The 13,608-nt window shown below is 56.4% G+C and overlaps 2 protein-coding genes across 2 annotated transcripts; both read right to left on the reverse strand.

The window, feature by feature from the left end:
- Nucleotides 1-1,800: 1,800 nt before the first annotated feature.
- Nucleotides 1,801-9,543, reverse strand: Mroh6 (maestro heat like repeat family member 6). Its single transcript, XM_052748052.1, has 14 exons — nucleotides 7,412-9,543; nucleotides 7,026-7,178; nucleotides 6,685-6,839; nucleotides 5,944-6,061; nucleotides 5,582-5,766; nucleotides 5,360-5,497; nucleotides 5,112-5,226; nucleotides 4,885-5,028; nucleotides 4,629-4,802; nucleotides 4,225-4,392; nucleotides 3,863-3,982; nucleotides 3,531-3,633; nucleotides 3,372-3,437; nucleotides 1,801-3,239 (listed from the first exon to the last, which is right to left on the reverse strand). The coding sequence occupies exons 1-14, from the start codon at nucleotides 7,697-7,699 to the stop codon at nucleotides 3,010-3,012; spliced, it is 2,157 nt and encodes a 718-aa protein (XP_052604012.1). The 5' UTR covers nucleotides 7,700-9,543; the 3' UTR covers nucleotides 1,801-3,009.
- A 113-nt stretch (nucleotides 9,544-9,656) lies between these two features.
- On the reverse strand, nucleotides 9,657-13,534 carry Naprt (nicotinate phosphoribosyltransferase). Its single transcript, XM_052748051.1, has 13 exons — nucleotides 12,713-13,534; nucleotides 12,429-12,556; nucleotides 12,262-12,344; nucleotides 12,020-12,150; nucleotides 11,819-11,934; nucleotides 11,264-11,460; nucleotides 11,032-11,172; nucleotides 10,669-10,753; nucleotides 10,495-10,575; nucleotides 10,297-10,399; nucleotides 10,064-10,218; nucleotides 9,869-9,976; nucleotides 9,657-9,773 (listed from the first exon to the last, which is right to left on the reverse strand). Exons 1-13 carry the CDS (start codon nucleotides 12,930-12,932, stop codon nucleotides 9,711-9,713), a joined length of 1,611 nt encoding a protein of 536 aa, XP_052604011.1. The 5' UTR covers nucleotides 12,933-13,534; the 3' UTR covers nucleotides 9,657-9,710.
- Nucleotides 13,535-13,608: the final 74 nt, after the last annotated feature.

Genomic DNA, 13,608 nt, shown 5'->3' on the forward strand with positions numbered 1-13,608 from the left:
TGGAGGAATGCGGATCTCTGTGAGTTCAAGGCCAGCCTGATCTACAGAGCCAGTTCCAGGACAGCCAGAGCTACACAGAGGAACTCTGGGGGTGCAGGGGTGACAGTTTTTTGTTACTGTTTCCCCTTACGCATCTTCTGATCTGAACCAGCCTCCTACCATCTGCACACTTCGGCCAGCTAGTGTCTGGGCCTCCCGCTCCCCATATCCTCTTTTCTGGGCCTTCCTTCTCCCAGATATGGCAGGCCAATTAAGTCTCTCCAACCTATTCCCTATCTCAGGCCCCTGGGGGCGGGGTAGCTCTGTTTTTAACAACAGCTCCTCAAGATGGCTGCTCTTGGGGTCGGAAGCACAACAAAATGAGATTTCATTCAGCGCAGACCATCCACCAGAGAAATCAATTCCCTCACCAAAAAATGGCAAGTGGGTTTGAGGCTCCTGAGTGCTGTGGGCTTGTCCTGGTGGTTCAACTGCCAAGCTTTTATCTGCCTTTACTTTTTGGAAGTAGCTTCTCAGTCGCTTCCCCCCACCCCGGGACCTGTGCAGCTGAGTCTGGGTTAGGTATGTTCCTCTGTGTGGCATGTTTATTCTCCTCCACCATCCTTTCACTTCCGCTGTTTCTGACAATCTTTTTCTTTTCTTTTCTTTGCCTCCTTATTCTGACTCTCTTTTTCCTCAGCTCTCACAGAGGCAGCCACTGTTCTGCCATTGTCTTAATTAGGGTTTCGATTGCTAAGATAAAACACCATGACCAAAGCCGCTTGGGAAGGAAAGGGTTTATTTCAGATTACACTTCCAGATGACAGTCTTTCACTGAGGGAAGTCAGGGGCAGGAACTCAAACAGGGCAGGAGCCAGGAGCTGACGCAGAGCCCATGGAGAAGTACTGCTTATTGACTTGCTCATATGGCCTGCCCAGCCTGCTTTTTTATAGAACCCAGGACCACAAGCCCAGGCGATGGCACCATTCACAATGGGCTGGGTCCTTCCCCATCAATCACTAATTAAGAAAATGCCCTTCAGCTGGATCCTATGGAGGCATTTTTCTCAATTGAGTTTCCCTCCTTTCAGATGACTCTACCTTATTGTCAAGTTGACATACAATTAGCCAGGGCAGCCATCTTACCCAGAAGTCCTTGAAAAACTCCTGGAAGGCAAGCCTGAGTGAACAGAATGGAAGCAACCCAGATCCTAGAAAGCATGGCACCACAGTAACGCTTCCGGGACCCTTAGGTCCTGGAGGGCAGAACATAGGCAGGTCTTGCCAACCCCACCCAAAGCCCAGGTGGAAGATCTAGTGAGATCTCCAGTGAAAGGGACCATGTGAGAGTATTTGAAACAGGAGATTGGCTGGGCCTACAACAGGGCCTGTGTGGAAAGGGAGAGCACCAAAAATAAAACCAAAACAAATGAAACAAACCAAAAAAACACTTAAAAAAAAAAAAAAAAAGCCAGGCAGTGGCACAGACCTTTAATCCCAGCACTAGAGGGGCAGAGGCAGGTGGATCTCTGTGAGTTCGAGGCCAGCCCAGTCTACCTAGCAAGTTCCAGGCCAGCCAGGGCAACACAGAGAAACCCTGTCTCATTTAAAAAAAAAAAAAAAAAAAAAGAGGCAGAGCCAGGCGGATCTCTGTGAGTTTGAGGCCAGTCTGGTCTCCAAAGCGAGTTCCAGGAAAGGCGCAAAGCTACACAGAGAAACCCTGTCTCGAAAAAACAAAAAAAAAATTAAAAAATTAAAAAAAAATAAATTAAAAAAAAAAAAAAAGGAAGGAAGAAAGAAAGAAAAAAAGAGGGGCACAGTTTAGAATCCAGCCCCTAGCTGCCAGACTTGCAGTGGGAAGGCTTTCTGCAGAAGTCCATCCTGGGAACTGGAGCTACAGCAGCAACAAGTGCCCTAACCACTGAGGCACCTCCCCAGTCCCCTGACCATCATTGTCTTGCTGCACACCGCTCTCTGAGACAGTCGTCTAACCCCAGTCATGTTTAGTCTGAACACCTTCCACATAGGAGCCAGGGAAGCAAAGGTGAATGGGATCCCACGCTTGTCCCGGAGAGATTCCAGGGTGGGGAAACAGCTCCCCACTCATGACCACCCTGTGCATAGCCTGTGTTTGTGAGGAGGCCTCCCTGCAGCCTGAGGACGTTCCAAGGTAGGCATTCGAAGTCAAGGAAGCTGCCTCGGCAATCGCTGAGGGGTGGGGGTCACAACTATGGCTGACTCCTGCTGTCTGTCCAGTATGCCTTCCATTTGAGCCCTGTACCGGACATTGGGTAATGACATACCCATTCACAGTCTGGTGGGTGTGGAGTGCCTGCTTCCCATACTTCAACCCACGGGTACAATCCTGCCTTGGGCTCTCCAGCACAAAGGGATGTTAGAGATACCTTCTGGAGAACACCATTGTACAGGTGGTTCTGACATGAGTCAGGCGGGGTAGGAAATGGATTGGTTATCCAAAGGAGTAGGGGCAGCAGGTATGGACAGGAGAGCAGGTCAATGCCTCTTGAGGACATAACCTCAAGGACACAGGGGACATAACCCAGGACAGCTGTAAGGAATAGCGGCTGGAAGAAGAAACCGGGGTGACAGACTGCTGGGGTAACTAGGAAAGCATGATAGGTACGACTGTAGCCAGGCAAACTGAGCCTCAGGAAGCGGGCAGGGCATGGCGGCATCAACTTCAGTGCCTCCATCAGACCCTTGCTTGGGAAGCAGCTGCTACTCAGGACAGGCACCAAGTCCAAGCTTAGGGCAGAGGGCACACTCCAGGGTGTTGACAGAACTGGCCTGGCAGAGAATAAATACCAACACTACAAGAGGGACTCGGGATGGAATGTGCCATCCGCCACGCAGCTGTCACATGGTGGGCCCATAGAAAATAGTTCAGGGCAATGAGCGCCAGTGTCCAGCACCAGGCCCAGGGTGACTCGAACAGAGCCTCTTCTGCAGATCTGCTGTAGGTCACAGCATGGATAGTGTGTGCCCATGAATCTGGATACCGCGCCTGGCTCACCGAGGTTCAGGGCAGCTCCATCGGCCTGCAAGGCTCCGGCGTAGGAACGGACTATCGTCATAGAGTGGATGGGGCCTTGTAGGGTATGAGTGATGGCGGATGAAGCGTAAGAGGCTGGAGCGGCGTGGTCGGACCTGCGCCCGGGCAAGCAGCGCCACCTGCTGGGCAGACACGTGCGCTGCCGCGGAAACCGCAGACTCCGGGTCGCCCTGCAGCTGTCCTAGGTCTGTATAAAGGGGCACTTAGGATGCATGGGAGAGGAGCCTGGGGCCGGCCCTCACCCATTCTGTCTTGTCCACTCCCCTCCAGCACCCTCCATCTCTCCAGTACCCTACCCCATGGCGGATCTAGTCCTCACCCTGGAACAGAGAGTCCAACAGGTCCTGACTGACTCCTCTGGGGCTAGCATGATAGACGAGGAAGCCTGTACCAAAGCAGACCAGTGAGGTCTGGCCCAACCCTAGAAGAGGTTGGCTCAGCTCTCAGAGCCCTAGCCACCTGGGTAAGACTGCCTCACCTATGAGCACAGTGGCTGCCCGGCGCAAGGTGTCCTGTGGGCTCCGCAGGTAGCCCTGGGTCTGACTCAGGAAATGCTTAACATGGCTCGGATATCGCTGAACCTAGGAACACAAATGATCATGACAGCACAGAAGTATCATTCCTCCTGGAAAAGAGGCTGGAGCAGACAGCATGAACAAAGGCTGTGGATTGGCCTCATTGGAGCATGGTGGTCCTGTTTAGCTCAGGTGGAGGGGGCGTGGCCTATAGAATCCCAGGACAAGTGAGCCGCTGACCATACCCTCTCTCCTGACCATACCCTCTCTCCGTCATGGCGCTTTCTCTACTAACCAGGCGGTGGCAGACACGGCTGAGAGCCTCGGGGCTGTCATAGTGAGCCACAGTGACCATCTCCTCCAGCAGGCCCCATCGAAGGGCCTGGTCACAGCGAGCTAATGTCCACTCTGAGCTCTGGAATGGAGGAAACAAGCCGCGTTAGGGGTCCAGACGATGCCAAGTGGTGGAAGAAAAGGGATTGTGGCCAGAAAAGGTTGGCAAAAGCCCAGGATGAGGCGCTTAGTACACCAGCCCAAGGGAAGAAGACCTGGACCTCGAAGTCCTTGAGGTCCTTGTCCCCGGCTTGAAACCTTCAGAGAGGCCACAAGGCAGGAGTGGAAGTACTGGATGAGACAGATGCGGCACAGAATACCGACCTCAGCAGCGTCCCGGCTGGAGTCGTGTAGGCGCAGCAGTAAGGGCACCAGACTCTGCAGCACCAGTTTCTTCAGGGGTCCCCGAAGCCCCAGCCGCAGCCCTCTCTGACCCCGCCGCACCAGCGTTCCAAGGAGTCCCACCGCTGAAGCACGGACAGAGTCCCGAGCCTTCATGTGAAAATACAGTCAGAGCTCAAGGAAGCAAGAGTGGGAGAGAAAGTCAGTGCAGAGTAAGAGGGCTGGGGGGTGGGGGGCTGATCGGGGCTTCAGATTAAGCCTCGATCTGACGTCAGGACCACAGGCAACTGGGTGGACACCCTAGGGAGAGCCTGTGGGTGGGACTGCGCATCTATGGACAATTCCAAACAGGACACGGTGGGACCACGGGGCAGGATTTTGCTCACATCGTCCAGTAGCGGCGGGAGGCGTGGTCGCAGCTCAGAGCTGAGGAGCCTCACCGGTGCTCCCGGCTGCAGGAGTAGTTTCCGGAGTGCGCCTAGAGCCGCACCCACGAGCCGTGCATCGCCTTCGCCCAGCGCTCTAAGGAGTACCGGCAGCAGCGTGTTCACATGCCTTATCTGTAAAGATAGGACTGTGGCCCGACCCTTCCAGACTCGGCCTAGGACCCACCTGGCCCGCCCGGCGCTACCAGATTGGCACCTTCCCACGATTCATTGCCAGGTGGCCAAGACCAAGTAGGCCCAGCCAGCGCACGGTGGGCTCTGGGTCGCCTTGCCAAGTCCGAAGCCGCTCCAGGATGACTTCCTCCCGTAAGAGCCGCGCAGTGGGCCGGCTCTGCAACAGCTAGGCAAGGGACATAGAGTCAGTGCTTCTCTGCGTCTGTGCCGACAGTCACCCCTCACTACCGTTCTGGGAAGCGGGCTCACCCCAGTAAAGAAGGCCATAGCTGTGAGGCGCTGAGGGTCATTGGAACTTCGTAGCCGAGGAAGCAAGTCTGCAAAAAGGCCTCGCAGATGGTGATCGGCATGCGCCACCATGGCACTGGAGAAGGGCAAAAGGGAGCTCTTCCTTCGCTCGGAAGGGCTCATCCCCACCACCTCCTCCATGCCACCACCACCGCACCTGGCCAGCAGGGAGCCTCCTCCTGTTGTGCTGTCCTGGGGTGTCTCCTCACCTGGCCAGCAGCAGGACACCCTCCAGGTGCGTGTGGGCTCCTACCAGTCTCCTCCAGCCTCCTGCTTGCTCCATGCATGTGACCACCATTCGGCCACCATCCCCTGTGAGCAGGGCCTTCAGGGCCTCCACAGTGCAGCTGGAGGTAGGAACAGAAGGGCCGCGGGCAGTGAGGGTGAGGAGGGCCTGTTCCACCCCTCATTCCCCCCACTGTCCTTCTCACCTGGCGTGGCTGTGAGGTGGCCCTCGGTGAAAAGGCTCCCAAACTTTGGGGCTGTCAGGGGAATGGACACCTTGAGCCAGCTCATGCAGCTGTGTGACCAGGGCTAACAGCAGGTGAGGGTAGAAACCTCGAGTGGCTCCCACGCAGCCAGAGACTGCCAACATCTCCCCAAGAGCGCGTGTGGCCTGCAGATCAAGGGAGCCCACCCTTGGAACTCTGCCAAATTTGGATGTGTGCAGGACATCCCTCCTGCCCAAGTGTGCCTCGGGAGCTAATCTGTAGTCCCACCATCCCCGAGCTACTCTTGGGCTGCTTTGTGGCCGGGCCATGCCCCCCTGAGGACACCTCCTGGAGCCACTGACCGCCAGTGCCCCAGGCTCAGGACCCGCTGCGCCCTTCAGCGCCCACAGCAGTTGCACCAACACCTGGCCATTCACACGCTGGTTCCGGCTTAGGCTTCGCCACAGCTCAGCGGCTGCCCTGGGGGTGAAGGGCCACACAGTGAGGAGGAGCTGCATGGAATCCTCAGGAAGACTACCACTAGGACTCTCGGAAAAGCCTCCTGATGTAAATCCATTTTCCCACTGGCCCACATCCCCGAGAAGATCAAGGCAGACCACAGCAGAGCCAGTCCCGGAGATCAGCAGCCATCCGGACCACACTGAGCCCTGTTAGGTCAGGGACAGGAAACAGACCTGACTACTACCACTACCACTACCACTACTACTAACTACTATTTTAATTATTATACAGAATAAACCAAAGATAACTTCTGGGGTAAATGACACGAAGAGCCAGAGGCTTCCAAGCACCCAAGCCACCCCTGCTTGATTACCCCATCCACATCCTCAGGAAAAAGCAGGAAGGGGTGTGTGTGTGTGTGTGTGTGTGTGTGTGTGTGTGTGTGTGTGTGTGTGTGTGTGTGTGTTAACTAAACTTGGGTACCGATTGAGGCAGCAACAACAGTCAAGGGAGGGGATTCTGAGGCCCTGCTCCCTTACATCTCGGTGCTTCAGGGACCACATTCTATGATTAAGCAATCAAGCGGGAAGGGGGAAGGAAGCCGCGTGGGGCCGCGCGGCTGGGAGGGCGGGGCGGGTTACCGGTCCGGGGGCAGAGAACTGGGGAGCAGCGCACACACCACATCCTGCGCATGCTCCAGGGCCAGTGCGCTCAGCACCCGTAGGGCTGCCCGCCGGGGTCTCCCCTCTGCCAGGATAGGCACCTGTGCCAGCAGCCCACGCACCAGACCGTGGACCTGGGTAAAGGGGGCAAATGTAAGTGGTCAGGGTCCCTTTAATGCAAAAGGAGACTCTTGCCTGCACGGCGCCCACCTTCACTCAGTAAGAATCGCCTTTAGGGGGAGTGTGGTTGAGGCTGTATTCTCCTCCTACCCAGAAGGGAAGCTTGCAGGATTCACTGGGTGGGGGGTGAGGATGCTAACCTGGTCCTCCAGTCGTTGCCCCCTGGCTTCCAGGGCTGAGGACAGAGTGAGCGCTGTTGCCTGGGTTCCCGCATAGCCAGCCTCCTCCAGACAGGCAGCCGTATACAAAGCAAGGTCTGCAAGGGCTCCTTCCTCCCAGGAATACTGGGAGACCTAGGGAAGGCGTGGGACACGGAGTTTATGGAGTCCCCGAGCATGTCTCAGCTATCTTCCTTAGTTCCCCAGCCTGCTCATGCCTCCGATGTCACACCCTCTTCCCCTGTGATCTTTTCTATGCCTCTTTTGCCCTTAATACTTTCCCCGGCTCCAGTACCTCTTGTCTTTCTAGTGCTCGAGTGAACAACAGCCAAACTTTGCATCATCTATCGTCATTCCTCAATACTCACCTGGTAGGGTCTCTCGGGGGCTGGCTCCTGGGCATCGTGTGGGGAACAGTTCTCACTGCCAGCTGTGGGGGCAACCACTTCATGCCCAGGCTGGGCCTCAAAGGCAGGGGTGAGTGTTTGAGGGTAGATCTCAGCCTCAGGCCCAAGCTCCGGGGGCTCAGCCTGAGGGCCTGTGGAAGAGGGTCCCACAGGCTGCCCCTGGTTAGCCCGGATCCCTTCAGCTAGAGCTGTAAGAGTTAGGGACCCCACAGGGCCATCCCGGCCCCGGCCCCACACACCCCCAGCCATGGTGTTCCTACCAGCGTCACCCGCCACCACTCTTCCAGTGAAGGTGTGCCCAGACCTGACCTAGAATCAGGCCCCGGGCGGGCCCACAGGCGGGCCGACAGACAGGCGTGGTGGCGTAGGCACATCCGTGCATGCGTGTCTGAGCATGCGCCAGTGGTTGGCTGGGGAAATCACAGAAGTATCCTAGCATGGGCTTATTATGAAGGGTTGCTGCCCAGGCTGCTGGAGTCAAGTAGTATGGCAAGATTGGCTCTGCCCACCAGCACCCATGGAGATAGTGGACTATAAAGAGGAGGAAGGTCTTTAGCCCAACTGCCTGCCCCCTTATCTGGGGGAGGGGCCCAGAGCAGTTTTAGGTCATTCTGAGGAGGCTCTAGCAGGGTCAGGGGCTGGTCTAGGCCCCCAGTATTACCACACAGTCAGACATCCTGGGAATGGGTGTGGTCGGATACTGTCATCATCTCTGAACTTAAGATACTTGGGGTGTGGAGCAAATGAGGTGAGGGCAGGTGAAGCCTCCTAAGTACGTTTGCAAGTACCCACTGTTGTGATGTGGGCCATTCTGTATCCTTGACGGTTCTGAGGTGAGATGTCTGCTCATGTGTCCTCCACCCCTCGGCTGAGACTGTTTTTCCCATGGCTGCCTAGGCAGTGTGTGTATGTATACTGTGTTCCCAGTGATATCCCTTTCCAGGTTCGTGTTCCCCAAAGCTGACCCAACCTCTGCCCTAAATCCCCTCTCCACCCAACCACACTATAGGCACTCCCCAGAACTAAGCCAGGGGAGCTGGATGGACTGGTCTGACAGTCTACTTGGGCAGGCGGAAGTGCATGTGGAAGTCTTCCAAGTAGTGGGCATTCACCCTCAGCTCCTGTACCTCAGGTTGCCCAAGCCCCAGCTCTGCCTCCTGCCAAGCCATGAACCTCCTGTGGTGGTTTGAATAAGAATGGCCCCCATAGGCTCATACATTTGAATGCTTAGTCACCAGGGAGTGGTACTATTGGAAAGGAGGATTAGGTGTGACCTTGTTGGAGGAAGTGTGTCATGGAGGGGGGTGGGCTTTGAGGTTTCAAAAACCCGTGCCAAGCCCAGTGTCTCTTTCTGTATATAGAACTCTCAGCTACTTCTCCAGCACCATGTTCGCCTGCATGTTACCCTGCTCCGCACTGTGACGATAATGGATTGACCTCTGAAACTGTAAGCCAGCCCCCGATTAAATGCTTTCTCTTATAAGAGTTGCCGTGGTCATGGTGTCTCTTCATAACAATAGAACAGTGACTAAGACATTTCTTCCCGGGCAGTTCCTCTGGAGCCTTGCCTAGCTGGCTGTGCCCAGGCAGTGCCAGCCCTTATAGAGCCAGCCCCCTGGAGCCTCAGCTTTTCCAAGCTTCTCCTCCTTCCTTGGTTATTGGGTCAGAAGCTGAGACCCTAGGCCAGGGCCTGATTGGCCTAGAACATCATGCAGGGCTGGCATGGGAAGCTTGAGATGCCTCTACTGATGGGGGACGTTGTCCTTAGTAGATATGGGAGCCTGAGGCTATTATATTAGACTCTGATACCTCACCACAACCTTAGGAACCGCCTATCTGCTTCTAGTAGGTAAGGGCCTTCAAAATAACATCCTCAAAACAGAGGTAAACATAAACCCTCTGTGTCTTATGGCCCTGCTGTTCCACTCAGACCTGGTCCCCACAGTCCAGCCCCATGGCTGCCTTCCCACATGCTGGACCTGTGCTTCCGATTATTCCAGATTCCCAGCGAAACTGAGCTCTGATCCCGAACCAGCATCTCTACCCTTCCCCTTCCCCTCCCCTGCAGCTGTGTGAGCCACTTTGATCCCTGGATGAGTCCAGAACCTTTGCCTGGCAGTCCCAGAGCCGCCTCAACTCAATTCCGGCCCAGTCCCTGGAAGTCAAGTGAGCGGCAGAAATCTGTGAACTAACGACACACGACAAGTTGTGGGGACAGTGAGTCATGTTATTTCTGGCAGTTCACCACCCCTGTGATTTTTTACAAGGGACCTCCAGCACTCAGACTGTCTACCAGTGCCCGCAGCCTCTCTGACAGCGCAACCTGTGGAGAGAAAAAAGAGGGATACGGGAAGCTGGGTTTGGGGAGTGGGGCATGGGGCACGTAGGGCACACAGGGCAGGCCACCTACAAGCCTACCGGATACACTGTAGGGTTCTGCAGCTGCTTATGAGCAGGGTTGAGGCGGCTCAGGGACTGCTGGGCAAAGGTTCTGGACTCGTCGAGAGTTGGAAGTGGCTCACACAGCTGCAGAGGAGGAGAAAGGGAAGGTAGAGATGCTGGCTGGGGATCAGAGCTCAGCTGAAGTGAAGAAGGTACATGAGGGGCAGTCACCTGTCCCTGTTGCAGGCAGAGTCTCAGCAATGGCTCCACCTGGGCTGGCTTCACAGTGCAGGGCTCCCGGGCCCCTCGGGGCCAAACCCTGAGTTCCTGCCCGGCCTTGGGTGGGGGCTCTTCTGCCAACTGCAGTAGGTCCAGTAGGAAAGACCCTGAGCAAAGGCAAGAATAACGTCAAACGGGGGCTGGAGACTTGAAAAAGGACCAAGGGAGAGGCGGAGGGGAATCACCATCGGAGCCTAGGAACCGGAAGGCAGCCTTGCTCCCCGGCAGGGTTTGCTTCTCGGGGTCCTCTGTCAGCTTCATTCGAGGCTGGCCTCCCACAGACACCAGCTGCAATGACAGGGTGTTCGGACAGCTGGACTCCCATCCCCTACCACCCATGTTCTTCCAGACTTGCCCCGCCTGGGGCCAAACACTCTCTTTACCTTGTAGACACAGCCCATAGAAGGCTGTTTGGGACAGGTGACCGCACTGGTGCCAATGCCAATGACGTTCACCTCACTGCCCTGTGGGGAGAGGAGGTGACGCTGAGCCAAGCTGCCCCCTGTAGGGTGCCAGGGCCCCCTAGACTGCCCTCCACTGTCCCCCTTCCACTCTACCTTTTGGGACAGTCGTGTTAGCTCTTTCTCGTCAATGTTGTTGCTAACTGCAATGGGGACAGATTCCAGCCAGGGCACCTGGAACCTGCATGTAATGGGTTCACAGGCAGCACCCCCTCAGATGCTCCTGATTCACCCTGGCCTCTTCCCTTGCTCCCTCCCTCCCCATCAGCCATGCCTACGCCTGCCCTTTTCTTAGGGCCCCTGATGGTCCTACCCTTCCAGGGCTTTTTCAGTTGCCCCTGACATGGGCCCATGGTCTCACTACAGGAGAGACCATCCCTCCTTGTCCTAACCCCATCTCCCTGGGACTCCCACAAGGAGTTTCCAGCAGGCACACCACACCCCTCATGGGGAACTCACTGGGCACCAACAGCTCGAAAGATCCCACGGATCTCCTGAGCCTGCTGAAGCAGATCACCACTGTCCAGTCTCACGCCCACTGCCCTGTAGCCCAGCTCCCCCAGTGCCAGGGCTACGGCCAGAAAGTTGGGAAGGCCACTCCTGCATGTTTAAAAGAAAAAGGGGCGGGGGAGGGCAATCAGGAGCTCAGTGGCTCCACCGAGGCCACCCTGACAGAATGCTCCCAGCTCACCTGCGTACACTGTAGGAATCTAGCAAGCCCTGGAAAGCCCGGGGAAAGGCCAGCGCATAGGCCACAAATGCTGCCCTTTCCCCTGGATGCGGCCCCTGCACCTCCAACCCCAGATAGCTGCACACATGCTTCAGCCACAAATTGACACTGGCCGTCAGGTCCACTGCGGGGCCCTCACTAGAAGCTGGAGCCAACATCTGTAGAAAGAGATTAGTAAAGAAAATTGGTTCTAGAGTACAGCGTAAAACCTGGGAGTGGCCAGTATACCATGGCCTGGGGGCAAAGGTGGTGCCACGTATCGCCGCCAGCTTTCTAGTGCAGCCTTGGACCAAGTGTCCAGGGCAGTATCTGTCAGCATATACAACAGGGTCCAGCCCACCCTAGTGGGATATGAGTTGGTTTTGAGATCTTGTCCTCTACAGCAGAGCTGGTTTGAGAAAGATACTGATTGGGCACAGCATGGAAGTACACACTGAGACGGAGGCAGGAGGATCAGGATTTCAAGAGCAATCGGGGCTACCTAGGACCCTGACACAAAACAAAAACAGTACTAACCGGGTCAGGGGGCACCTCACTACCCGAAAATGAAGTGACAAAGGAGTGGGCCAGGGTCCCTGCCACAGGCACACCCCTCAGTTGTCCAGCAAGGGTGTTGCTGCTGCTGTTGAACCCTGGGTGAAAAGGCAGGCAGGCTTGAGGGACTCCGGGTATGGTGGTACCTTCCCTTCCCCAACCTATGCCTTTTCCAGGCCTCACCGCCCAGGTAGCTGTAAATGGAGGCCGTGAAGCCCCCATCTGGACCCTGAGCTCGTCGCAAGCCCATCTCTAGCAGTCTCTTATCCGGCCCTGCGATCAGGCGAAACCGAGCAGCATTGGTGGCTACGAGGCTGTGGAGAGTGACAGGTGAGGGGAGCCCAGGTGAGGGTTGCAAAGTCACCCCAGTGGGCCGACTGAGCCCCCAGACCTTCCGACTGCCTGCATCTCTCAGCTCTGCTCACCTAGCATAACTGACCAGACACAGCAGCGGAGTCTCCAGCAGCTGGACCAGAAGGAGGGGCCCAGACACCTGCAGCAGCGGCACCTGAGGGGCGAGTAATTAGATCCACAGCAGGGACCTCCTGGGCCACCCCCCCTTCCCAACCCTCCCAGCTCGCAGGACACTTACGCCAGGGAAGGCGAGGGAACCCTCTGGCAGGGCCCGCACTGTCACCCCAGAGCAGTCAAGAGTCCGAAGGTGCTCGAAGAACCCAGGGTCAGTGTCTGGGGGTAGCACTGAAGCCAGGAACTGCACGTCTGGGATGATAGAGAATACATGTGGTCTGGGGGAGGACTTGGCCAGCCAAGTGCAGGTAGGTCCCCTCAGAGGTCAGGGTCACATTTAGAGGGCACGGGAGCGGGAGCGGGATTCTCTCCCAGCCAGAGGAGTACCAGCGCGGGTTGCGGAGCTACCTGCGTCCTGTAGACGGAAGGAGCGCAGGAAACACATGCAGTCCCGCAGGCCGGCAGCCAAGGCAAAGGAGCCTCCAAACGGGCACTGGCGGAAGAAGAGCTCGAACTCTGCTGCCTCGCATGCCCGGCCTGCGCGCCAATAGCCCAGCGCCATGGTGGCCTGGTAGAGGTCGGTGAGCAGTGGCCGCACCACCGCGCGCCCCTCGCCGTCCAGCTCCATGGCAATTCTGCACAGTACACGCAGCTTGACAAGCCTGGCTAATGGCGTCCTACTCCGCCCCCCAGGGCACTGGTCCAGGGAACTGACTGACCCAGAGGCGGGGCCTTTCCCGGCAGCAGTGGGCGGGGCGAGCCACCTTCACTGATAGTTTCAGGGACCCAAACCAGCACACCCCTACCCCAAAGCCTCCTTGACTCCAGCTAGCCAGCCGCTTGCCCCTGCGATGGTTCTTACAGGATAATGGACCTCAACTAACAGCGGCAAAATAGCAACTCCAAACAGGGCTGGAGTGATCGATCAGGTTGTACTTCACCCTGGCCTCTTGCCCCAGACTAGGGATGGGCAAATGGGGTTACCTCCAGAACTGTTAGCATCTGCCTGGAAAGCCAGGCGCCCCTAGAGGCCAGAGCTGTCTTTCAGGTCTGAGACGGGAACTCAACCACCAGCAGCACCAGTGAGGAGGGTGTCTGTTCAACCCAGCTACTAGGCTCATAGTGAGTCAATGTCCCAGGACAGTTTATGTGGTGGTGAATGCCTTTAATCCCAGCCCTGGGGAAGCAGATGCAGGGGGATCTCTAACAAGTTCCAGGCCAAGTCCCAGGCCAGCCAAAGCTACATAGCAAAATTTATTCTCAAAAAAAAAAAAAAAAAAAAAAAAGTGTTGTTATGAGTTTGT

This window comes from Peromyscus californicus, unplaced genomic scaffold, assembly GCF_007827085.1.
Source record: "Peromyscus californicus insignis strain IS unplaced genomic scaffold, ASM782708v3 Scaffold_20__1_contigs__length_68692818, whole genome shotgun sequence".
NCBI classification, from domain to species: Eukaryota; Metazoa; Chordata; class Mammalia; order Rodentia; family Cricetidae; genus Peromyscus; species Peromyscus californicus.